The 27,144-nt window shown below is 39.5% G+C and overlaps 1 protein-coding gene across 1 annotated transcript in view; it reads right to left on the reverse strand.

Moving 5' to 3' along the window:
- The window catches only part of LOC110076435 (cilia- and flagella-associated protein 337), a 48,310-nt gene extending 21,236 nt beyond the window's left edge, over positions 1–27,074 (reverse strand). Inside the window, exons 1-11 of the mRNA XM_072993756.2 lie at positions 25,491–27,074; positions 19,869–20,148; positions 17,756–17,809; positions 13,723–13,806; positions 13,374–13,439; positions 10,748–10,978; positions 9,521–9,600; positions 7,899–7,991; positions 6,443–6,488; positions 2,585–2,654; positions 112–355 (exon numbers count right to left, since the gene is read on the reverse strand). Of these exons, the coding sequence (XP_072849857.2) occupies positions 112–355; positions 2,585–2,654; positions 6,443–6,488; positions 7,899–7,991; positions 9,521–9,600; positions 10,748–10,978; positions 13,374–13,439; positions 13,723–13,806; positions 17,756–17,809; positions 19,869–20,148; positions 25,491–25,591 (1,349 nt within the window). The 5' untranslated portion in view covers positions 25,592–27,074. The remainder of the gene's footprint in view (positions 1–111; positions 356–2,584; positions 2,655–6,442; positions 6,489–7,898; positions 7,992–9,520; positions 9,601–10,747; positions 10,979–13,373; positions 13,440–13,722; positions 13,807–17,755; positions 17,810–19,868; positions 20,149–25,490) is intronic.
- Between the last annotated feature and the right edge of the window lie 70 nt (positions 27,075–27,144).

The following is a 27,144-nucleotide window of genomic DNA, read 5'->3' on the forward strand; positions in this document are numbered from 1 at the left end:
TATGAAAAACTACATCCATTGATCTGTTCTGCAAATATTTTCATGGTTCATGGGTGGGTCTGAAGATGACAATAACACAGCCTTCCAAAAATTGCTGCAAATACATCTTACCCAGTCATATATGGATTCCACATCCGAATGATTCGATCCATCCCACCAGTTATGACGAGGTTATTCTTTTTACTAAGTGCAAAAGCTTTGACTCCTTTATGGACTCGAAAAACAATCTGATCCCCCTCGGCTCTGTGGGAGGGAGTGCCTAAGACGGATTGCACTTTCCTTGTCTTCGAATCTTTTCTGTGCTCTTTTAGTTCTTTCATCTGTTGCTCAACATTGGTAGCTCCCACAACGCAACCTGCAGGAGGATATAGGTCTGTTTTAGGCACCAAACTCCTTGTAACACTGTTATTCAGAATGAACATCAATATGTCTTAGGGTGCTGCATTTACCCACAAACAAAATGAAAGAAACAGAAGACAAATGCTTGCAGTGCATGGATTTTCAGATTTCCCAACATTTTAATATCAATACTGTCTTCTATGGTTTACCATAGAATGTCCTTCAGCAGATAACAGAATCTATACAAAGTTCTTAAAGATAAGGCAATTTCTGCTCACAGTAGAATGCATGATTTTACATATTGCTCAGTGTAGAAGGGAATTATAGCTAATAAGAGGTGCTATGAGGTTTGGTAATAGGCACTGATTACAAGAGATCTTCTCTTTATTATGGACCACAGCAAACAGAAATCTCAAAATGGATTGCACTTGTCACTCTGCAATGCCTGCCAGGAAAGAGAAGGAAGAGAAGGAGTTTATTGCACACAGACTCTTGGACTTGTCTTGCTGCTTTGATTTTTTTGCTACCCTTCTCTACAATACCTTGGTACTGAAGAATTTTGGGGCCAGTAGTTACTCATAGTCAACAGAGGGGCAGCCAGGTTAAGCAGGTAGGTGGCTGCAGCAATGGGGAGCAAAGCATGGCCACCACCCTCCTCCCCGCTACCCACCCTTCTTCTCATCCTCCTCTGAGAAGCAAGTATCTGAGCAATGTAGGCAGATGGGTGGCAGCGAGGAAAATGAGACCAGCAGCAGGACTGCTCCACCATCCCTCCACCCCTCGTGCTGTGCCTTTTGAGCTTAACCACCTCAGTCTGGCTAATGAGCCCTCAGGGATGCATGCCACTTTCAAGCATAACCAATAGGTAGAAGGGAACTCCTGTCAGTTCACAGTAGCATTTTGAAATTACTATTGCCTCACATGTACATGGGGTTGTGTTACAGGGGTGAAACAGAGAACCCTAAACTTTCCACCCATGTAGAATACTTCACATGACTCAGCCTGATCACAGAGCAGGTGTGGAAAACATCTGTCTGCCTTCAAGACATTGCCAGAACAACCCACAGTGAAGAGTCATAGGAACCACAGTCTAAAAGAGATATTTGGCAGTGGGCACATGTTCCCCATCCTTATGATAAGGCCAATAATCAGCAGTTAAGGAGAAGGCCAATAAAGACATACAAAGCCAATTACTGTTTGTGTGTGGGTCACGAATTCGAACACACTACAATGTTTTCATGTGTTTAAAGCATCTGTGCATAGAAAAATTTGTATGGAAGGGGAAAAAATAAAGGAATTACTAAATGAAGCTGCAATGAGCTTCTCAGAATCAATATGTCGAATGTACAGTACTGATAAGCTAACAATATCTGCGGCAAAGCAGATGTATGATAGATCATTATTATTATGCAAGTAAGTTTTATCCCTGTGCTACATGAAAATGCCTTTTATGACAGGAGAAAAACATGCAGATAAACAGATAGACAGACAGACAGATAAGCGAGAAACTAATTAGGCAAATGAGAAAAGAATCTGATACTGAAGGGATTTGAGCCTGTTCAATTCAAATACTGTACATGCACAGAGCTCAGGAACCCAGCTGAGACCAGAAGGCAACAAACAATCAATCAAACAAACAAAACTAAACTAATATTTGAGAACAAGGCAAAGTTAAGTAACAAGAATATTGGCAGGCTGTTTTAAAAGAGTTGGTGCTCTTTATTAGATAATGTCAGTGTAATTCAGGTTGCTGCAGAGTCGCCATGCAGCTCACATTCCATTTTTTTTAATCTCTCCCTTCCTTTGAAATGATTATTTATATATATATATAGCAACTGATAAACCAGGTTCACAGTTTCCCCTAAAAATATGGAAAGAACAAAACACATCTGCTCAAAACAACCATCCACCAACTAAAATATTATTCATATTACTCATTCTTTGACACAGAATCAAATAATTTTACATTTGATCCTATAATAGAAGGATATTATCTTTTAATTAAAAAAAATATATATATAATTCCTGCTTCCACACACAGGAACCATTGGCTGAAAAGGCAGCAAAAAAGGAGTTTCTGTGACACCCAACTCTCCCTGGCAATTGCATGACTGATCAGATGGCTAGCTGCGAAGGCAGTGTGAGTGGGGCACAGTAAATTCACGGGGGGGGGGAAGAGAAATTGAATTGCAAACTCAAACACACAGAAACAATGTTTGATATTTAAAAACAATACCATAATTACCTATTACTAAGGCTGTGGGTTCATGGCTTGAAGCAGAAATTACTGCTTTAATAGAATCATAGTAATTCAGCTAAAAAGAGAGGAGAAAAATATTGTTTGTTTATTTCCTTAGGTATAGAATACTAGTTAGAGAAGAATGCTTTATCGTGAACATTCATTTGCCTTCATAGAACAATCTATTGAAAAGAAAAGCTAAAGCTGGTTTGAGTATATGCTAAGCATTAAGTCTTTAAGTACATCAGGTTGTCATTATGTGCCACCAGATCACTTCTGAATGAAGGTGACTATAAATTTATCACTTCCAAAATGTCCTATTATTAACAGCTCTGCACAGATCTTGCAAACTGAAGACTGTGACTTTCTTTCTGGAGTCAGCCCATTTCATGTTCAGGCTTCTTCTTTTCCTTCTGTTTTTCATCCTTCTTGGAATTATTTTCTTTTTCATGAAGTCTTGAATTCTCACCATATGCCCGATGTACAATTGCCTAGTTTAGTCATTTTAGCTTCTAATGAGAGCTCAGGCTTAATTTAATCTAGGCCTCTATTATTTATGTTTTTGGTGGTTCATGGTATTCATTAAGATCTCCTCCAACATCACATTTCAAATGAATCAGTGCTTTTCCCATAGTGACATATTAAAAATACTAGCTCAGAGTAAGTACATTGTGTAAGAAATATTAAACAAATTCAATGCTAACAAATTGAATATAATCCCCTCTTCTATAATCCCCTATGTCTATTTTGTAGGACAAATATTTTACCTGAGTAATCCAATCACCATGAACTTTCCAACGGATGTAAGTGACATTTGGAGAAAGAGCTGCATTCTGGAGACTAATATTGGGAAGATTTTCCAATTTGGGCAGTTTCTTCCATGTTCTGAAACATGTTTAAGGAAGACAAGCATATCGTAGATATATATCCATGCTATGGTTAATTATAGCTGTTTGACAAAGTATCAGAGTGCATCCTGGTTGCTAATTGGGAGTGTACCAGGCATATAATTGAGATATGCCCCAGTGTCTCATCAATTAACTGTAATTACGTGTACCCTATATGACCACCAATAGGATTTTGACCTATATTTTAAAAATTTGTGCACTTGCCTGAGGATCTCGCCAACAGAGCATAAGAGCAAAATATTGACACATCCCTGCAATAGCAAAAAAGAGAAGAAAGCTGAGAATATTGAAAACATAGCCCAAATTATAGCAATTTGTCCAAATGTTGAAAACAAATTACAAGAAAGATCACAACTGTGCATCTTTGAGATTTTTAATACAGAGGCTGAAATCCTGTGGCTTTGTTATGTATGCAGAACGCAAATAGTGCAACACTCAGTCACTTCTAGCTAGCAATGAATGAGTGGTTGCTGGTGTTTTTTAATTAAGAGCAATTAATGGCTGGCTGGTGGGGTCCACATGCCTGCTGGTTTGGCATACACTCAAGAATCCCAGGAGCTACTAGTTAATTGCCATTGAGAAGCAACTGTATGTCATGCCATTTGCCTTCTGCATGTGTAACAAAACAACAGGATTTCAGCCAGAATCTTGAGAGGCATTTGGTTGTAACACTGTCTTGTCAGTGTTCAGAACTGATTTTCTGTCTCTTCATGTTAAAAAAGAATAGCAGCTGTATCTGGCAGAAAGTTAAGAGGCATGGTAGACTTACACTGTTCTTTCCTTTCCTCTTGTTCCCTTCCTAGTTCCTCTAAAACAAACGATTCAACATCCCACAAAGCACTTGTCAGTTTACCACAGTTAGGTTTTGGATGCATCCACTTCTTGCCGAGGAGAGATTATAGCATTTACAACACTTGAGAATCTAAGAAGTACTCCACAAAAGCCTTTGCCAATTTAAAGATTCTGAGGTATAAATCTTGGACTGCATGAATAACTGTGATGTAGCAGTTAAGGTGTTCAGAAGGAATATGCTCACATACCCCTTACAGTCAACGTTTTTGCCCCTGCATGGTATGGTGGAAACTGTGGAACGTGTCCTGTTGTACCGCATATGTTGTAGCAATTTGTGCAGTCTACCCATTTCCCCAATTTTAAAACATCCTCCAGGCAGACCTGATAAATTTTAGATATCTTTCCTCCTCTCTGATTCCTGAAGTGAAGTTACAGCTAAAGTTGCAAAATTCTGTACAGCAGATTGTACAATAAGGAAACAGATGACAAAATCAATGCAGTAATCAGATTATGAACTCAACTTTAATTGTAATCTGAATTTTAGTCTGCTTTGTATCAATTGTAAATACTATATGCTTTGTTATTGTATTTTAGCCTTGGCTGACCTAAGGTCATAATAATAATAAAGTTAAGGTTAAAGTATAGTCATAAGATTGAGAAACATGGGCTCAATCTGCATCCATTAACTTCACTGGGTGATCTTGGAGAGTTGCATTTTTTCAGCCTGACCCACTTCATAGGGTAAGAGATAAATGTTACCAATGAGATGATAATAAAACATTCTGTGCCTGTGTTCTCTCTGATTTTGCAAATGGCTCACTTCTTGATTCACATACGTACTGCTCATTGACACAACTCAAAACATTTCCGCTTGTGTACTGCAATGCAACGCATAACTCATAAACTAGGAAGTAACCTTGAGAAAATTATATCCCCTTCTAACCAGCAGTATCTCGTGCTCACCAGCAATGTGGGCTGGGTCATCCTGAGTTGCTTTGAGTCAGAAAGTGCTTTATCTGCCCTGGCAGATTACCTTCTCTAGGAACTGAACAAGACAGAATGAAAACATCATGGTTCTGTTGAACCTCCCAGCAGTATCAGTCATGGCATCCTTCTCTGGACGGTCTATTCTCATATTTGGGGACATTCCTTTTGTGGCGGTTCTGCTCGTGCTTGGCTTTTTCTTCCCAGAATGTTCCCAGTGGTCATGGGAATATGACCACTCGGCCTTTTGGACATAGGGTCATGGAGTTCTTCATGTTTAGTATTATTCCCTACAGTACTTAATATTTACACTAAGGCAACGGGGAAGGGGATGTCTTCAGTGAGGTCTCACTGCTAGACTAATGAGGCCCAGCTCTTTCTTTTTCTGCTGATGCTGAGAAGGCTATGGAAACCTTGAACCTCTGTCAGTATGGAGTGAGGAACTGGATGTGGGCAAGCCAGCCATAACTCAGTTGCGACAGGATAGAGTTCTGTCAGTCATTGGACAAACCAGTCTGGGATTGTGGGGTACAGCCTGTTCTAGATGAGGTTACATCTACTATGAAGGACTAGATTCATCAAATATTGTTCATAGATGGCCGGGTGTCTGCTGTGGCCAGGAAAACCACTACCCAACTACAGCTGGGGTATTAGCTATACCCTTTCAAAGTGAAGGTAGATCAAGTCCTATTGGTTTATGCCTTACTTAGTTTTTTATTCTAATACACTCTACATGTGGCTCTACTCAAAAACTGCTTAGAAACTACAGTTTGTAGATAATGTAGTGACACACTGTATAGTTTCCAGTTAGTTTCCACATCCAATTTAAGATTCTGGATTTAGGGACCAATTTATTGGAATGATACCCTGCCTTTCTCCCCAAAACTAAATAAAACAAATGAAATTAAAATAGTTCAAAACTCACGAATAAAACAAAACAAAGCCCCCATCCATTTAGAAGCCTCTTCAGCAACTACCAAAGGCTCATCCGAATGCTGGTCTAAAGGAAAGGTCCTTACCTGATGGCTAAAAGATTACAGGAGCAGAACAAGACCAACCTCAATCAATAGGAATCTAATTATATTAATGTTGTTAGGTCTTGTGGAGGAGGTGCTGCAGGCTAGCTTCCCTTCCCATTGACTTTGAGATTCTTTGCTAAAAGCTTTTTAAAAATACTTGCCTCGTCGTCACCATAAAGAATCATGCATTCATCATGATCTGTGTAGCTGAATTGAAAATAAAGAGAAAGAACATTTAAGTTTTCCTTAAAATAGAGGTGTTTTTTTCTGAACACCTTTCTTTAAAAGACTCTGGTCTGACTAAAGTTTGAGTAGCCACTTCTGATGCAATGGCTTGTTATAAAACATTATTTTTATGGTTATGTGCTCTTGCAGTTTTCTGAAGCCTGAACATGGAAGAAACATTAGGACTCATTTACCTTACCCAGGCATACTTTAAAAAAAATTTTTTTATTAATACAACATAAACCTACTACTATACAAAAAACCCCTATATAAAATACAAAACAAAACAATACAATAAAGTACAATTACCCATGTGCACCCATTACCTTCAGGACTAGCATTACACTTCGTTCCATCCATTTTCACTCCAAAATTTCATTGTTTCTTTCCTTGGTGTAAACCCCCTCCCTCTCCGAAATTCATGTTCCAAAAATACATTCCATATTTTCTTTAAATCATTATTTTCCATTTGGCCTCTACTTATTTTCATATCACATGTCAGTTTATCATTAATTGCCATGTCCCATAATTCTCTATACCATTCCTCCAAGTTAAATTGATTATCATTTCTCCAGTTCCTTGCAAAGATTATCCTTGCTGCCGTAATCATTATTACTATTCCCAGGCATACTTGATGTCATCAGGGCCTAACACTTGGGGGTAGCTAGTGGGGCAATGTGTTCTAAACCTTCCAGCCTGGGAAGCCACCATTTAAAATTTCCCATTTTGCCCTGAAGCACTAGATGTTATATAATTCTGAAGCATTACAGGAAATTTTAACCATGGTACCTGAGGGAGTATGTCTCCCTGTTTATTCCTAGAGATTTGTTAGGGAGACTGTGTTTTGGTATGAAGGGCAGTACATTTCGTGGAGAAAAAGGAGGGAGGTTTCTCTGCTGTGGCACCCTGGTTTTCTCACAGAGGCTTGTTTGGTGCCATGTTTGGCCTGATTTTGGAATCAAATTAAAAACTTGGCTGCTCATTCAAACTTTTGCTCTCCACTCACCCTGGCTTGGTTTTGTCTTGTTGATTTGTGGGGTTTGCCTTCCGTTTGTTTTATTTGACTTTAAATAAATTGCTTTACATTGTTGAGATGGTTTCAAAAATTATTTCTTTGTCTTTACCTTGACCTGAGATATCTGGATATAGGGCAGGTTAGAAACATTTTAATTAATAAATATAAATAAAATAGAAAGACATTCTCCAGACATCTGCCGCTGCTGAAAGGTAAGCCCATGAACTGCCGAAGGAACTCTGACACAGAAGGGGACTCACCAGATGCTACTTTTTTTATAGGTGGAAGATGAGATAAACCTAACAGTAAATACAATAACATATATGAAAACAGGCAATTAGTATTGACTGATGTGACATGAATTTGCAATGGCTTACCAATAATCCACATTCAGAGGTATAGCTTCTAGGCCACTAATTTGAAGGTAGGGTTCAAAGTTAGAGTTTTCATATAGCTGAAGTTCACGATCACTGGGACAAAATTAAATTATGACAGATTTTATCATCATGGTTTGTTTCCATAACAGTGCAAACAGTTGTGTGTGGTGGTTGTGAAAGCAGTAGATTCCAAGGCCTCCATGCCATTATTGGCCCAACTAAAACAGGCCCATTGCACCAATGGGGCTTTGGTAAAGTAAGAATTATGTAAATTTGAGTAATTCTGTTGGTTTACTTTATTTACATGATTTAGACTCATGTTCGCAACCATTAAGAAAGTGATATAAAACAAAACTTTCCACATCACAATGTCTTTATGCAATTTGATGGTATTATTGTATTTAGAATATGGTAGACAGTTTTGGCCATGAAATATTATGGACACGAATCAAATGAAGAGAAGGGCAATCAAACTGAGGAATGGAGTAACTCTTTAGCAATGCTACAATAATTGGGGTGTTTTAGCCAAGAAAAATTAAAGATGGACATGACAGAAGTGTATAAAATTGTGCACAATGTGGAGAAAAAGAATAAACCTTTTCCTGTTTTCTCAAAACTCTAGAATCTGATGTCATATAAAGAAAGTGAAAGACTGGAGTTTTAGGACAGACAAAAGGAAACACTGTTTAATCCAATGCCTAGTGAAACTCTGAGATGTGCTCCTACAATGGAGATGGGAAAAATCTGCTCTTCCAGGTGATTTTGAAATGCTTCTCATAAATCTTCACCACTGGCCACTAGGGAGTTGGTGTCAAAACTGGAAGGGGAAAAATCCCCATCCCTATCCTAAAAGGTGGTGTAATATCTACTAGAGATAGTGAAAGTTACTTTTTTGGACTAGAATTCCCAGAATATTTGAGCCAAAAAGATAACCAAGCAGAGTTGTTATACCTACTCCCAAGATAACTACTGTACTGTATATATATCTGTGTGATAACAGAATGAGAAGGTCACAGCTCTCATGAACTGCTTGGAGGTCTTCCATAGGCATCTATTTGGTTGGCCATTGTGGGATACTAGTCTAGAGTGATCCTTGGTATGATCAAGGAGGGCTATTTTTATTTTATTTTATTTTATTTTGTCTTAGCTCTGCAGGTACTTTAGGGGGAGACATTTTGTAAAGATAGTTTAACTACTGATCCTTTGGCTTCAAAATCTAGACAGAATAGATTTTGGACTTTTCTGTTCCCTCCCCCCCTAAATGTCAAGCTCTATAATGCCCAGCCAGATTTTAATGATATTTTAGTGGTCCCATAAGGCAGTGGTCCCTAACCTTGGGCCTCTAGATGTTCTTAGACTACAGCTCCCGGAAGCCTTCACTACCACCTCTGCTGGCCAGGATTTCTGGGAGTTGAAGTCCAAGAACATCTGGAGGCCCAAGGTTGGGGACCACTGCCATAAGGGACCATATGCAACCATGTTTTTAGAATTGCACTCACAAACCAGAAGGCTATGCTTGTTCGTAATTTTCTTTATACTTTCCCTAGTGAACCTGCACCCCAAAGTTCTGGATGAAAGAAATCATGATGAAGGGCTTTTATTTTTGTGTATCAAACACTTACCCAGTTCCTATTATTAATTTGTTATATGGTGTCATAACCGTAACATCCATTAGCCATTTTGATTTTTTGTGTGTTTTATCCTAGATATGAAACAAAACAAGATGTTAAACAATTATCACCACTCCTGAGTCATAAATACTACAAACTGGCCTCTCACATTTTCAAAATAAAATGTGACTAAAACAACTGAGGAAGTAGATAACAGAAAAGGTGGAACACAGAAAAGGAAAGCTGAAAGAGAAGCAGACTTTTATGTGAATAGTTGGGACATTCCACCACTGCAATAATGTAGAAAAGAAGATTTATTTGAGATTCTGGGTATATAAACATAATCTGTATTGTAAAGAATGGCCAGAATCCTGTTACTTAGGGTAGTAAATTAGTGAGTCAACTTTTCTGTGAGTTCCATTGTTTCAAATGTTAATGTAACTTGCTGCAGCTAACTACAGCTAATTAATAAGGTACGGGGTACACATCTTGATATGCAGGTGAGCATATAAGCAGGCACATGACTGATGCATACCAATCAGCTTATCAATTACTGTAGCTGCAGCAAGTTATGCAAACCTTAACACAACACCAGCAGGATTCTGGCTAACAAATCATTCAAATTTCCACTGTATTAGCGAGTTTAATAACAAATCACTTTTTAAAAGTAAAAAATAACCCTTTGAAGCTCTGCTCTGGAAGTGGGGCAGGCAATTTTGATAGGTGCATCAGCAAAAAATAGTGAAGTCCACTGAAAAGGAGATGCATGGGGACTACAAACCTTGTTGTAAAACAAACCCATTCTGTCGGGTAGCTTCTAGGACTGTAAATCCTTTCTAAAACAAACCAAACGCGGTAGCTTTGTCTGTTATTACACAATTTTCCATGGTAGTAAGGCTTTGAAGGGGTACATCTTTCTCCCACACAGACCACAGAGTGGTTGATTTTAATGATTAGAGTACAAGTGGAGTATAAGGAACTTTTGGGATACAATATCATCATAGGCATCCTTCAGTCTCGAGAGACTATGGTAACGTGCTCTGTACGGAGGGCTTGGAACAGCGTCTAGTGTTTTGATGCTGTACATGAAGCTGGAGTGTCCTCTCCAGGGCATGAAGCCTGGGTAAAATAATATGGAGGATAGGCTGTTACCCAACCAGCAAATCCCCCCTCTCCACGTCGAATGAAGTGAATGAATAGAGAAAGCTGAAAGCAGGAAAACAAGAACATTTAACATACAAACACCATCCGGCTTCGTTTTAGCTTGAGCTCTGGTGACCAGAAAGAAATCGTCCCATCTTCTCGAGCTGTAATTAATGTGCTATCTGACAGTGAGCAAATGCGCAGCACAGGTTCTCCGTGTGGGATCTGCTTTATTGTAGTAGGAAGCGAGAAGGCAATCTCTTTCAGACGGGCAGATGCCTCATCCTGTTCAGCATATTCCAAATACATGTATGTGCAAAAGTCATGCTAGTAAAAGAGGGAAAGAACCTTTTGTTATCTTAGTCCACATGCACAACAATCCCATACATAGTCATTTAGTGAGTCTCTGTGTGTTCAATGAAGCTTACTCCCAAGCAGCCAAGGTTATGTTATTAGTCATAAACAAAGCAGCAGCAACTGTGGTGCAAATCCTGTTAGTGCGGTGTGGTGCAGCACACAGCACAAATTACAGAAGAAAGCCAGGCCCATCTCACCATTAGGAATTTCATAAATGAAGGATGATCCTATAATAATGTCAACTCCTTTCTGAAGAGAACAACACAAAAGTTCACAGATCACAGGATGATTTGTGTGTGTGTGTGTGTGTGGTCTGTAACAGTATGGCCTTCTCTTGCATTTGTATTTTGTACTGACCACACAGCGCCCTTTTATTTCAAAATAATTACAAGGATACCAAGAAATAGCTGCACCACTCACTCATACCAACAAGATGACACATAGACTCTCAACATCAGTGAAGCAGGACTACAACAACTGGGTAATATTATTTTGACTTTAATCTGACCCCAGTTAGCTAAACCTAGTGAGTTTACTAAATTGCTGCCTCAGTTCCCAGATGGAGGACTCAGTTTTTCTGTCTCACCCCTCCCTGGCCAAGCAGAGATATGTCTGTTTCAGAGAAAAGTCAAATAGGGAAATGTATGTGCGCATGGCCGGTGCCTCTTTGGTTAAAGAAGTGGAGTGTGACATCCAATCCACAGCTACCTCAGCTGTAACTTGTGAAAACAACAGCTCTACCCTGTTTCCCTGAAAATAAGACCTAACCTGAAAATAAGCCCATAGGATTTTTCAGGATGCTCGTAATATAAGCCCTACCCCCCAAAATAAGCCCCAGTTAAGTGAAACCCTGCCCTCCACCATTATGCAGAAACCAGAAGAAGAGGACAGGACTTTATTTGAATATATGTAGATGGTTGTACATGAAAAAATAAATAAGCCCTACTGCATTTTTGGAGCAAAAATTAATATAAGGCCCTGTCTTATTTTCGGAGAAACACGGTAGTGCAGGCTGTACCCTTCCTGATTTGCATCTAAGAAAGTTGTGCCTGGGAAAATCCATCTTGTCAAGAACTTTTGGACGTAACTTTCCTGGCAAAGTCCATTTTGCCATGAAATTTTTGACGTTATGTTCTTCACACTGGTACACTTCTGATGAAGTGGATGGCCGTGATCCATAAAACCTTACAGAATGAATTATGACTTTTTAGTTGTCTTCACAGGTATTGCCTATTATTGTGTTTGTATTTTGTACTGACCACATGGCTCCTTTTCATTTCAACAAAAAGTCTTCCGCCAATGTTTTATTTGCCATAGGTCAGACAAAGAAAAGCTTATGCTAAGTAAAATATTGCAAAATGTTGGCATTTGAGGTACCAGATGAAGATTTGTAGCTATTGCCGCAACAGATTAACAGGGCCACCTCTTTGCAATTTCTTAAGAGGAGCATTTCCTCTACCTGTGAAAAATTTCTGCATGATCCACGACACTAGTTTCTCAATGTTCTGGATCTACAGGATCAACTTTCCAGAAAACCACTGTCCAACATGGTGTGAGAGCAACAAAACTAGGTGAGGAGGAGCAAGATTAACATGCTCCTTCAGTCTGAATGGGGTTTATATTGTTGAGTTTTTTTCTGGAGTTTGGTTGATTCCCTTTGTCAGCAAAGTATAAACTACAAAATAAGCTAGCTACAGCACAGGGAAATGTAGAAAGTGTATAGTTGTAGTGCCTCCCCTTAATGTCATCCTAGTTGAGGCTCCTCCAGGTGGCCAAGAGGCATGGCCTTCTTTGCGGTGGCTCCAACTTTATGGCACCAGGTTCCGAAGGAGCTCCACCTAGACCCGTCCCTGTGGACTTTTAGGAAGCAATTAAAGACATTTTCAGGGAGGCTTTCCACACCGACGCCAGCTGACCACCCTTTTACTTTCCCCTCATCTTCTTCCCTCCCCTCTTTTCATCCATTCACTCTGGGATTAGTTGGTGCCATCTGTTTTTTTAGGGTTCTTGCTATTGGTTTTAATATCTCTATTTTTATCTTTCTTTCCTATTTTATGAATTGCAACCTGCTCAGAATAGTGCTGTGACACCAATGGGAGTGGGATACAAACTGAATGAATGAATGAATGAATGAATGAATGAATGAATGAATGAATAAATAAATAAATAAATAAATAAATAAATAAATAAATAAATAAATAAATAAATAAATAACCCGACACCCAACTCAGCCTCCATTGTTTTTAGGAAGTTACACTACAACTAGCTTAAGGTAGAAAGAATTTTTAAAAATGATAACGATAATGATGACAATGGCTTATCCTATGTACTTTTTTTCCCTGATGGTACTACAATGCACACTTACCCACTGAATTCTGCCAGTTGCAGAATAGTCTATTTTCATGAAAAGCTTTTCTATTTGTTCATCGTTCTGTAGGGGCAAAATACATGCATAATAAACTTTCCACACACAAAATGTTCTGATTTCATGAGCATATTTGCTCAGGACCAGAGCCTAGAAATAGCCACAGACAAGAGTAAGAATGGAAAAATATAGTTACAGCAACCAGCATCAGTGGAAGTGTGGCATGGGAGTCAGAGGCCAAATGCAGGGCAGGAAGCAAGAGCAGGCTGTACGCCACCCATGCCATCCCTTCCGTTTGAAACCCCATTAAACTATTTACTGTATGACTTTCAATTTTTGGTTTGCTTACTGTATTATGTGATCCCATACATTTCTTTAACGTGTGCTTGAAGTTTTCCAGATCCAAAGATTTCTGTCCACTATTTTCAAATTCCTGAAAGCAGAGGAAGCAATGGAAAAACATAAACTGCTACAATAAGTAGATGTGATGAGACAATAACTTAAATGTCTAAGTGTGGTCTTATATTGCTCTCTCTCTGTCTCTAAAACATGGGAATTCAAAATAAACAAACACAAAAACAGAACACAAAAATAAAATGCAAAAATATTGCAGACTGCCCTTCTCCCCCCCCCAAAAAAAAACACAGTACAGGTGTCCTCAGGATATGGGGGTCAGGGTTTCTACAGCAATGAAACTCAGCATTTCAAGGCAGATTGATGTCACTCCTAAGGGTAATAGTTTTTAGTTCTGTCCTACAGCTGTTCCTTTAATAGACGTTTCATATACAGCAGTAATAGTAATAGGCATCCTTCAGTCTCAAGAGACTATGGTATCATGCTCTGTATGGAGGACTTGGATCAGCATCTAGTGTGGCTGAGAAGGCCAATTCAAGAGTGACAATCCCTTCCACACTGAGGACAAATACAATCTGTACCTCATCTAGCTCCCTGATTTTGCTGCTTTCGTGACTGCCTCTTTGCCTCAGCCTGCTGGACTAGGATCTCTTCAAATTGGGAGAGGCCATGATGCACCGTCTGCCTCCAGGCTGAATGCTCAGATGTCAGGGTTTCCCATCTGTTGAGGTCCATTTCCAAGGCCTTCAGATCCTGCTTGAAGATATCCTTGTATCGCAGCTGTGCTCTCCCTCTAGGGCGATGTCCCTGCACTAATTCTCCATACAGGAAATCTTTTGTAATTCGACCATCAGCCATTCTTACAACATGACCAAGCCAACGTAGACATTGCTGTTTCAGTAATGTATACAAGCTAATAATTCCAGCTCGATCTAGGACTACTCTATTTGGGACTTTGTCCTGCCAGGTGATACCAAAAATGTGTCTGAGGCAATGCATATGGAACATGTTCAGCTTTCTCTCCTGACGTGCATGAAGGGTCCAGGACTCACTGCAGTACAGAAGTGTGCTCAGGACACAGGCTCTGTAGACCTGGATCTTGGTGTATGCCGTAAGCTTCTTATTGAGCCATATTATTATTGAGCTGTGATTATATTGCTGACATAAATCTCTAAACAATATCCATAAAAACCTTACTTCAATATTTTCTTCCCCCAGATTCAAAACAATTCTGAAGCATATATACAACAGCATACTTACAAACTGAAATCAACTACGGTATTTTTGAGTGTCCTAACTTATGGCATTCTGGCATGGTTTGGGAGTAGCTCTGTAGCGGACAAAAAAGCTCTACAGAGAACCATTAAAATTGCCCAGAATATCATCGGGCTCCAGCTACCAACCCTGGATGACATTTTCACATCCCGCTGTCTGAGGAAGTCACACAGCATCCTGAGAGACTCTTCCCATCCTGCTTATAACTTTTTTGAACTGTTACCGTCTGGCAGAAGATATAGAACAATTAAGACTCGGACCACACGTTTTCTAAATAGTTTTTATCCTAGAGCTATAATTGCAATTAATAATGAGCTTAAAGACCACCAGTAGTGAATAATTAGTTGGACTGTGTTACTTGGCCTGAGGTGTAGATGTTTGTATTTTTAGTGGGGGACTTCTAGTGGGTGGGGAGTGTTTGGGGAATGTTATGTGTGTGCATGTGTCTGGTCTCTGGGTGTCTGTGAATTTCGTTGTATGGTATACTGTGTATATACTTACAATGACAATAAATTTTATTATTATTATTATTATTATTATTATTATTATTATTATTATTATTATTATTATTATTATTATTATTATTATTATTATTATTATTATTATTATTATTATTCGTGCGTAACTGACAGTAGAAAAAAGCTTGCTTCCAATTGGTAAGTGCCCTTGGGATACCATTTCTTTTCACAATGAAATAACATATGTGTGTGTGTTTAGTCGTTTAGTCGTGTCCGACTCTTCGTGACCCCATGGACCAGAGCACGCCAGGCCCTCCTGTCTTCTACTGCCTCCCGGATTTGTGTCAGGTTCATGTTGGTTGCTTCGCAGACACTGTCCAGCCATCTCATCCTCGGTCGTCCCCTTCTCCTCTTGCCATCACACCTTCCTAACATCAAGGTTTTTCCCAAGGTCTCTTTTCTTCTCATGAGATGGCCAAAGTACTGGAGCCTCAGCTTCAGGATCTGTCCTTCAAGTGAGCATTCAGGGTTGATTTCCTTTAGAACTGATAGGTTTGTTCTCCTTGCAGTCCAGGGGATTCTCAAGAGCCTCCTCCAGCACCACAATTCAAAGGCATCAATTCTTCGGCGGTCTGCTTTCTTTATGGTCCAGCTCTCACTTCCATACATCATGACAGGAAAAACCATAGCTTTGACTATTCGGACTTTTGTTGGCAAGGTGATGTCTCTGCTTTTCAAGATGCTGTCAAGATTTGTCATCGCTTTCCTCCCAAGAAGAAGGCGCCTTTTAATTTCAGGGCTGCTGTCTCCATCTGCAGTGATCATGGAGCCCAGGAAGATAAAATTTGACACTGCCTCCATATCTTCCCCTTCTATTTCCCAGGAGGTGATGGGACCAGTGGCCATGATCTTAGTTTTTTTGATGTTGAGTTTCAGACCGTTTTTTGCACTCTCCTCTTTCACTCTCATTACAAGGTTCTTTAATTCCTCCTCACTTTCTGCCATCAGAGTGGTATCATCTGCATATCGGAGGTTGTTGATATTTCTTCCGGCAATCTTAATTCCGGCTTGGGTTTCTTCCAGTCCAGCCTTCCGCATGATGTATTCTGCATATAAGTTAAATAAGCTGGGGGACAATATACAGCCTTGCCGTACTCCTTTCCCAATTTTGAACCACTCAGTTGTTCCATGACCAGTTCTAACTGTTGCTTCCTGTCCCACATATAGGTTTCTCAGGAGACAGATAAAGTGGTCAGGCACTCCCATTTCTTTAAGAACTTGCCATAGTTTGCTGTGGTCCACACAGTCAAAGGCTTTCGCATAGTCAATGAAGCAGAAGTAGATATTTTTCTGGAACTCTCTGGCTTTCTCCATAATCCAGCGCAAGTTAGCAATTTGGTCTCGAGTTCCTCTGCCTCTTCGGAATCCAGCTTGTACTTCTGGGAGTTCTCGGTCCACATACTGCTGAAGCCTACCTTGTAGGATTTTGAGCATAACCTTGCTAGCGTGTGAAATGAGTGCAATTGTACGGTAGTTGGAGCATTCTTTGGCACTGCCTTTCTTTGGGATTGGGATGTAGACTGATCTTTTCCAATCCTCTGGCCACTGTTGAGTTTTCCAAACTTGCTGGCATATTGAATGTAGCACCTTAACAGCATCATCTTTCAAGATTTTAAATAGTTCAACTGGAATGCCATCAGATGTGCCTTCTCATCACCTCCACTGGCCTTGTTGTTAGCCAGGCTTTCTAAGGCCCACTTGACTTCGCTCTCCAGGATGTCTGGCTCAAGGTCAGCAACTACATTGTCTGGGTTGTCCGGGATATCCAAATCTTTCTGATATAATTCCTCTGTGTATTCTTGCCACCTCTTCTTGACGTCTTCTGCTTCTGTTAGATCCCTCCCATTTTTGTCTTTTATCATGTTCATCTTTGCGCAAAATGTTCCTCTAATATGTCCAATTTTCCTGAACAGATCTCTGGTCTTTCCTTTTCTGTTATCTTCCTCTATTTCTTTGCATTGTTCATTTAAGAAGGCCCTCTTGTCTCTCCTTGCTATTCTTTGGAAGTCTGCATTCAAGTTTCTGTAACTTTCCCTATCTCCCTTGCATTTTGCTTCCCTTCTCCTCTCTGCTATTTCTAAGGCCTCGTTGGACAGCCACTTTGCTTTCTTGCATTTCCTTTTCTTTGGGATGGTTTTCGTTGCTGCCTCCTGGACAATGTTACGAGCCTCTATAACATATACAGTAGTACTATAACATATACAGTAGTACTATTTCATTATGGTGTTAACATACCTGAAAAGCTGTGTGTATTTTTTGAAGCTGTTCAAGAGTTACATGCTCCTCAATCTTGGAAAGAGAGAGAGAAAAAAAGCAAAGAATAATTAAAATACACAGGTGTTTTTTCAGACTCTGAGGCACCTAAGGATTGAATACTCTTCAAGGAGACCCTTGTACGAATTCCATCATTTTGCAGTGCCGTTTTTGTTAACCCAGGAGCATCTTCCACTATATTTTAAGACAGAACCTGCATTTTACCTGGTCTCAAGACCTACTGTCACAAATTCATCCAATCCTCCCCTAATAGAAATTATGAAAAAAGAGAAAAAGTGCACTCATAGAAGATAAGCACTAAAATAAGTAGGAGGAAGACACAATAATTTCTAAAAAAAATACATGAATAATAAATAAATCCCACACAAATTTCCATGATCCACTTCCCACCCATCAACTTTTCACCAAGAAAGAATTTCAGATATGTGTTTGCTACAGAATTATGTAAATGAAATGTCATTTAAGTTGAAACCAATTGGGATGACAGGGTTGGGTGTGAGGAAAAGGCAGGAATGGGTTAACTAGTTCCATAGCCAATTCTTTCATTAAATGGGCCCAGAGTAGTGCACAAGAGAATCATAAAACCAAGCAATATAATTATTGTTTCAAAAAATAATAATAATAATCAGTAAACCGTATCTTCTCCCTGATGTTGCTTTCTTTGAAATTGGCCCCTCCTGACACCATGAAGAACAATGGGGAGTTTGGATAAATTAATTTCGAAGGAAATAACATATCATATTGGTCCACACTTTTCAACTTCATATGAATTTTATTTTTTAAATAGATACACGGTCTCATTTTGAGTACCATATTTTTCCATGTATAAAATGATACTTTTTTTCTAAAATAATTAGAAGAAAAATTGAGGGTTGTTTTACACACGGTAGTAAGGAGGGGGGAGGGATCAAAGCGCTTTTTGCAAAGAAAGTGGAGGGATGAAAGCACTTTCCTCACAGAAAGTGTGTGTGGCGGGGAAGCGCCTTCTTTCCCCCTCCACTTTCTTGAAAGGAAAGTGCTTTGGCAAGCAGGGATGAATGAGAAGGCACATCTGAGTATTCACCCACCATGTTACTGAATTAAAGTTACAATCCCTTCTTCTAAAAGGTGCCTCATCTGTAACGCCTATATAGCAGATAATCTTAGCATTAATCTTAGAATTGCAGAGGTAGAAGGAAATCTATGGAACATCAAGTTGAGCCCCTGTCAGTAGGCATAGTGAACTCCTAACTTCTGGCTCTGCAGCCAGCTGCCTAAAACAGTAAACACAAAATGGTTCTCTCCATGCTGGAAATAACTGTGCCCACTGAATTTGGCTGATTCAGATAGAGAAATTCTCACTTGGTTGGTTTGGAAAGAATTTTCAAAAATCTGATTCCCCCCCACCCCCAAAATGAGGACAGAAAGAACTGGAAAATTTAACAACCGAAATGCAGGAGATGGTGAAACTGATCCTGTTTTCTCATCCCAAATGCACTTATTTGGGATAATTATGTACAAGCCACCATACGTTTGCTTCATGTTCATGGTGGTTTCTTGCTTTCAGGTGTCTTCAAGAGCTTTTCAGGTGACACTCCCACAATTACCATAAAGTGTGCTGTTCTTCTACCTAACCTGACATAGACAGCAGTTTTGTCACACAGTGGGAAATAAGAGCACCTATTTTCATCCGAAGGCTATTAAAAGAACTAATTTAAAGCAGATTTTCGCCATATAGGACTGTCCTCAGACATTTTGCTGCCTGGAGCAGTGCACAAAACGACACTCTCTCCATTCCATGGGTGTAAGCTGACCAGACTGACTGCTGAATCTTACTTCCATGTTGTGTTCCTTCACTCCACCAGTTGTAAACAGTCTGAAGAACTGGCCAGGTTATTTGGTGCACATATAACAATTTTCTCCAGCATTTTTCTGTCACTCCTTTTCTCTCTCTTACCATCTGCTATTTGCGGCATCTACTTTACTTTGCCTGCTATGTCTCCATGTATAATACTACCATACCCTCTTATGCGACCTTTCCCAGTATTTCACAATTTTACCATCCTTTCAAGCCCAAAGAAGGATCTCACTCTACCTTGCCTTTCCACTGACTTCTGGAGGAGTCGACACGATGATGAATGGCTTCACTGTCTGATATGTTCTCCATCATTCCAATGGAATGGCTTCTCTGTTGTCCTTTGAGCAGCTCTTTCATCAGCCATTCTGGAAGCTCAGGTATCTCTTCCTGGGCTTCTGAAACACTGCCAGCTGAAACCAGAGATCTTGCTTGCAGCCTGGGGCCTCCTAATGAAGTCTGAGCCCGTCGAAACAGAGGGTCAGCAGCTGCGGCTGACTCCCTCAATGCATTCAGGATGCTGCTGGAGTACAAACAGCAAAAGGCAGCCATCAGTGCACTGCTGCTATTCTTTATTAATTATTAGTTGCTAGCAATGGCAACAGCAGCTAGAAAAGTAACAGTACCTCAGAGCAAGGTTGGGAGCCAGAATTCATTTTACAAGGCTCAATAATACAGCTGTCTTTACCAATGCCCCCCACATTTTTCAGTTACTATATTACAAAATGGGGGGGGGGGGAGACTGAGGCATACAAATATGCTCAAATTCTCAACATGCCTCCATTTGTGCGCCACAAAAATAAAGGGAAATTACATGACACCATTGTGGAGATTTTCAGCATTACATTATATTGAGGGCAGAAACAGACGTTACAGATATCCTGTCATTAGCACTGAAAGGATTTAACTATTAGGCAGATGTGACTCAGACATATATTTCCATATTTCAAAGGAATCCTACACTTAAATCCTAAAAACCAACCACAAAACAAAACAAACTGATTTGCATACTCTGGGAGATGAAGGGAGGCTCCTGTTATGAAAGCTCAAAATTCACACATAATAAGCCTTTAAGGATTTTCCTTTAAGGATTTTCCTCTTCCACTCAGGAGTTAGCTATAATGCCTGTATGGTACAATGTTTCTCCAGAGAATTTTAATGGAACAGTTCCTTTGGATGCATGCATAGCTTGGTTTGGTCTTGAATAGTGGAGTTTTGGATAGATTTAGTTATGTAGTTTGGTATGTTACTGGATGTGCTTGTTTTACTGAGGTGTCCCCCCCCCCCAGTCCACTTTTGCACTGAGTATTGCTCTGAAGAGCTGGCTGGATAACTCAATGGTGTGGGTATCTGGCTGCCAGGCGAGAGGCTGGAAGTTTGATTCTCCCCTGTGCCTCCAGGGAGATAAACCAATTCTGAGTACTCTCTACTTAGAAAATCTTAGAAAGGGTTACTGTCAGTCAGAATTGACTTGATGGCACAAGATTATAATTACTATTGCTCTGAGGACAGGCACAATTGGGACCTGAAAGCTGCGTGAGGATGCTACCTCAGAATACATTATAGTGTATTCCTGCTCTGATGGTTGTTTTTTGGGATTGAGGGCACATCAATAGTAGTTGATATCAACTTTAGTTCCACACATTAGAAAACGTTAAATGTTTAAATATAACAATATTCATTTATTTCATAAATTTCTATACCACTGATTTAGTGCCGGGCACTATTCTAAGTAGTTAAGAAATAGAATAAAAAAGAAAATAAGTATAGAATCATGGTTGTTCTGGGTTTCTCGAGCTCTTTGGCCGTGTTCTGAAGGTTGTTCTTCCTGACGTTTCGCCAGTCTCTGTGGCCGGCATCTTCAGAGGACAGCAACCTGTGCTCTAGTGTAGTTGGCTTGGGAGTGCAGTGTTTATGGCTGTGAGATCGGCTTTTGTCTTTTTCGGTAGATGGATGATTAGTGTGTATTGTTGTGGGTGTATTGTTGTGCTAAGGGGAAGAGATTATCTGTTCCTGTGGCTGATGGGTGTCATTAGCTGGTCTTTTGTGTGTAGTGATCCCCTGTCCTTGTGGGTGGGTAGAGTTCGTTGACCTTTTGCACATAGTATGATTGATAGCTGGGAGCCAAGTTTTGTTGAGCTTCATAATTTCCTCTTTTTTGTTGAAACTGTGCTTGTGGATAAAATCATGTCCCCATCCTGTTGAGATTTTGATAGGAAAATGTATTAAATATTAATGTTGTATAGTTTAATGTAAAATGGCTGATTTTATCTGAGTCACTGTACTGATTGTATTCAGGTGTGGGTATCAAGGATTAAGACTTAATGTTGTACAGCTGTGGTGCATGATGAAACTTTGTGTAACAGAAAATGAAGTACAGTGGTGCCTCGCATAACGGGCACCCCGTTTAACGACGAATCTGCATAGCGACAATGTTTTTGCAATTGCTTTTGTGATCGCATAACGATGTTTCCTATGGGGAAAAATCGCTTTGCGGTTATCAGTAAGCTGTTTTGCTTACCGATTTTCGCATAGCGATGATTTTTCCTCAGCTGATTGGCAGTTCCAAAATGGCCGCCGGGTAAAACAGGGACGGATTCCTTGCTTACCGAGCAGCTAAAATGGCTGCCGTATGGAGGATTTTCACTTAAAAGGTAAGTTTTAAGCCCATAGGAATGCATTGAAGGGGTTTCAATGCATTCCTATGGGCTTTTTTATTTCACATAGCGACGAATCCGTATAGCGACGATTTTTGCTGCACGGATTATAGTCGTTATGCAGGGCACCACTGTACTGTAATGTATTTTCTGATTGTTCACAGATCTGTACATAAGTCATGTGTAAAATGAACGTCTTTATCTGCTGTAAATCAGATCACTTTTTCCTACACTGTGTGTTGCTTCATGTCATGTTATGCTGCCAGAGGAATGCCTATTCTCTATGTATATACTGTATGTGAATAGACTAAGTTGTTGGTTTTGCTCTCTCAGTGTCATAGTGTCATAAATATCTCTGCTAACCAATATCTCCTTACTCTGCTGATATTATGAGAATACATGTTATAATCAAAATTCTCAACACATTTATCCCACTTGAACATGACTATTTTTTCATACATTCAACGAAGCAAAGAAGAGTGAAATAATGTTACCTGTTTTGGGTGCCTGAACCTTGCTATTAATAAACGTGAAAACAGGGACATGTAGATTTTTAAACTGCAGTAATCCAGACCATTTCCTTGAAAGTGTAAGGAAGTAGTCTTTCTGTACTTTGTACAGCAGGGATTATCAACTTCCGGAAGTGCAGAGATGACATGTACTCACACTTGGACCCTGAAGGACTTCGTGCACTATTGGAAAAAATGTTCTTTTTTAAAAAAAGGATTTTATTCAAAAAGCTCTTTTCTGTTTTCCAGTGGCACAAACTCTTGGGTTGGGCAAATCCAAAGCATATATCCTTACTTTCTTCTCATTATGTGAGGTGTTAAATAACCAACCAGGGGCTATTGACATAATTGCTTAAAGAGCAGTATTATTCTCCCTTATGTGATTTTGATGCTCAGTGTATATATTCCTCTTACATATTACCTCAAATATTCCTCTTAATATAATGTTTTGGCTGAAGGTCAGATCAAAAGTAAACCCATTTTACAAATATGAATGGAGTGGTAGTTTGGTTGCTGTTTTCATTTTATGTTTACTGCTCATTGTTGCTGGGCTACATGTACACTGACTAAAAAAACACAGGAGTTTGTGCTGCAGAATTCTCTTCCACAAGGAAAGCAGTTCATATACCCAGTGATATCCCGAACTCTTGGATTACAATACCAAGAATCTCCAACCAACACATAGATATCAGCAGCAAGAATGATAACAAGCAATAACGGTCTCACACAGAAACACTCAAATAGAGCATGTCTTTGACAAAGTACTAGCAGGAACAGGAAGACCTCAGGATGTGGTGCACATGATACAACAACCCTGATTAACTGAAGCAGGATTTGGTCTTGCCATTGTGTGGATGGGAGGCCGCCTTAGAAAGGCCCTGTTAGCGGGAGCTCCCCCACATGAAACATTTGTTCCTTTCTTGCACCATGCCATTTGGTGCCAAACCAGCATGGAGTTTACTAGAGTTTCTTTACAAACTTTTTTTACTCATTCAACTAAAATGGAGAAGACAAAGAAATTTGGGATTCTGCTGCTGAAGATACTGAGGCTAGAAAGCCACATTCCAGTCACTCACACTTCTGAAAATAGCGATTGGCTGTAATAATTGCCTCAAAGCTGCATCTCAAAATGTTTAGGTAGGAAGCTATGGAAAGAATTCATTCAAACACAGTTTTTGCCTGCCTTATGAAATCTGAGTCACATCACAAGCAGCAACATGTTGGTTTTGAGGGTGTTGATTTTGAGAACTCAGTCCATTATCCTAAAGAACAACATAACATTTTTAAGGCTTTAATATAACTCAGGATAGAGGATGTGGGTGTATACCTAGATAGAGAGGGCAGATAGATACTGTACTCATTTTTTAGCATCTCAGCCATTTGTTTGGTGTTTACCGTAATTAAATGTTCCTTTCAACCAGCATTAGTGTCAGGGCCTGCAGATTTTTAAATCCCAGATTTTCTGAATAGCTGGACCTAGGAAATCGTCAGCCACTCCAGAGTGTTCCTTGTACTGTACCTTCTGAGTTTATCTGCAGTTCCTAAGGTACAGAATAATGCTGCAAGCTATGCCATTATAATACAAAGTATTTCAGAGTGCTTTGATCCCAAATGGACAATTAAGAGCCATTAACCTTATAAAAAATCTACTCCTTATTTATTAATGCCAACTGACCCGGTAGTTTGAACTTTAGGACTCTCTTTTTTGAAAGGGGTCTATTGGGAGTGTCATGATGAACACCTGCACTTCCAAATTTACCACTGCCAGTCAAAGACCAAAAAAGTTACTGTTTTGTTCCCAAGTTAAAATTTTTCTCTCTCATGGAAGGCTAAGTTGGCCCTCTCCTTAACTGTCTTTCTGCTGGCAGGTGAAAACCATCCTTTTCAAGGAGACCTTTGGCAGCTGACTGCCTTGGTGAGAAATTAATTTTACTGGGGGCGAGGCAGTATGTTTTACTGTTCTATTATGTTTTTAATGTTCCATTATGTTTTGATGGGTGTCTTTTTAATATTGGTATATGTTTAGTCCTATTTTAAAACTGCAGTCTAATTATGTATGTCTTTTGTCACTTATAACCTAGGTTGTGTCCCTTTATGGGAAGAAAATGGAATAGAAATAAAGTAAATAAATACATAAATATATTTAATCATTGCAAAGAATTTCTTATAGGAATATTCTTAATTTTAAATAAATGTCTTTTCTTTGCCTTCATATATGCCTTTAATTCTTCCATTGCTTCTCACTTGTCTTGAAGAAGGCTTAACTTTTGCTTATCTTTAAGAAACCATTTCAAGATACTTTCCCATGTCAGCCAATACTCAGGGGGTGAAGCTAATTATAATCCACAGCACGTTTCCAACCAAGCAAAGCAGGCTGAACAAACAAAACAAAACTAAAACGCATTTTAGAAATCTGCAAGTGAAAGAGACATACGGAGGAATCGGAAATGTACCAGAATCTTTATTAAGCAAAGAAATTGAACCACCTGGTATAGAAAACTGAAATTCACAAGGAGAAAACACTGCTTTGGTATCTTGACAACAGCAAACAGTTTCCAAACAATACTGATCGCTAGCTATTCTTGGCTTCACACAGCACACTAAATTCCTTTTGCTATTTTTTTAAGCCAGCAAAGAAATGTTGTTTATATAAAGAGAGAGAAAAAATTTCCTAATTCATTTCCATATTCCTTTACCTGCTAAGTGTAGATGTTTCTAACTTCCCTGAAGCAGAAACTGGTCGTACTTTTTTCCTCAGTAACGTGATGGTATCAAAACGACTAGCTACCCTCTCCATTCCAGGTACTATGCTGTACAATCCCAAACTGTTTGCAGTTCCTTAGGCAGCAAGCTGCACCCTCTTTCCCTAAAGGACCAGATCCTGCTGGTAGGTTGGGCCACGCAGCTCAGATTACTGCTGCTTTCGTCCCTCCCTTGAGCTTCAAAGCATCAGAAGAAAAGAGAACTGGGAATACACATAGCAGGCAGAGCATCCTCAAAACCTTGTCTAAGGATTGTGCGATCAATGTAGAGTTCCCCTGTTGTGGGTTTTTGTAAATGATATTTGTATGTTGTCACAATTTACAGAATCAACTCACAAGTGACAGTGAGTTTAAAGTCCAGAAACAAACCTTAGAAATAGCTCAAGATTGGAAGAAGGGAATTTCCTTTGGTCACCTTGGTAGATGACCTACGCTGGGGACTGGATAGGGGATCTATGTCCCTGTTGGTTTTGCTGGACCTCTCAGTGGCTTTCGGTACTATTGACCGTAGTTTCCTCCTGACTTGTCTTTCTAGAATAGGACTTGGGGACACAGTTTTGCGGTGGCTCTGATCCTTCCAGGAGGAGAGAACTCGGATGGTGGTGCTGGGGGATTCATGTTCAAAACCCTGGCCGCAGACCTGTGGGGTCTCTCATGGTTGTGTTTTGTTTCCTATGTTATTTAACATCTACGTGAAACCTGCGAGAGAGATTATCAGAGTTTTGGGGTTTGGTGTCACCAGTATGCCAATAACACCCAATTCTACCTCTCTTTGCCATCTAAATCTGAGGAAGCTGTTTCAGCTCTAGACCACTGTTTGGCTTTTGGTGGTGACACAGAAAAGGGCCTTTTCTGTGACTCCTCCCAGACTTTGGAACTCCCTCCCACAGGAGGCCAAACTGGCCCCATGTTTGCTGTCCTTCTGCAAACAGGCAGAGACCTTTCTCTTCAGGCAAGCCTTCCCTCAGCTACCTGTGTGAGGTTTTTAGATGGATTGTTATGCATTACTGCTTTGACTGGATTTTTAGGACTACTTGTGTTTTCCATTTCTCAGAGTGGCATTTTTTCCCTTTTTAATATTTCTATACTTATTGCTCTCACCATTAATTATTGCCTTTTAATGATGTTAACCACCTTTGCTTACTCATTGTTTTGAGCTTTAAATATTGTCTTTCAGTGTTTTAAGCAGCCTTGGGTCCTTTTCGAGGAGAAAAGTGGGATAAAAAAGATTGCAAATAAATAAATAAATAAATAAATAAATAAATAAATAAATAATAAAGTGGAAATCAGAATATTATTTTTAATTTATTTATATAATTTTTATGCTACCCTTGGTTTTTTTTTAAAAAGACCCAAGCTGGCTTTCATCATTAAAAGACTATATTTAAAAGCTAAAAAGAGTCATTATACACATATCAAAACAAATACATTAAAGTGGTTAACAAAATCAACACCAAAAACAGATTCAAAGCAACAATGCACACAGCTTCATTAAAAAAAAAGCTAAACAAATATCACTAAGTGAAAGCCTGTTTGAAGGGAAAGGTCTTTGCTTGTAGATGGACAGCAAGGATTGGGCCATCCTGGC

Source organism: Pogona vitticeps, chromosome 3 (genome assembly GCF_051106095.1).
Source record: "Pogona vitticeps strain Pit_001003342236 chromosome 3, PviZW2.1, whole genome shotgun sequence".
Taxonomy (NCBI): Eukaryota; Metazoa; Chordata; class Lepidosauria; order Squamata; family Agamidae; genus Pogona; species Pogona vitticeps.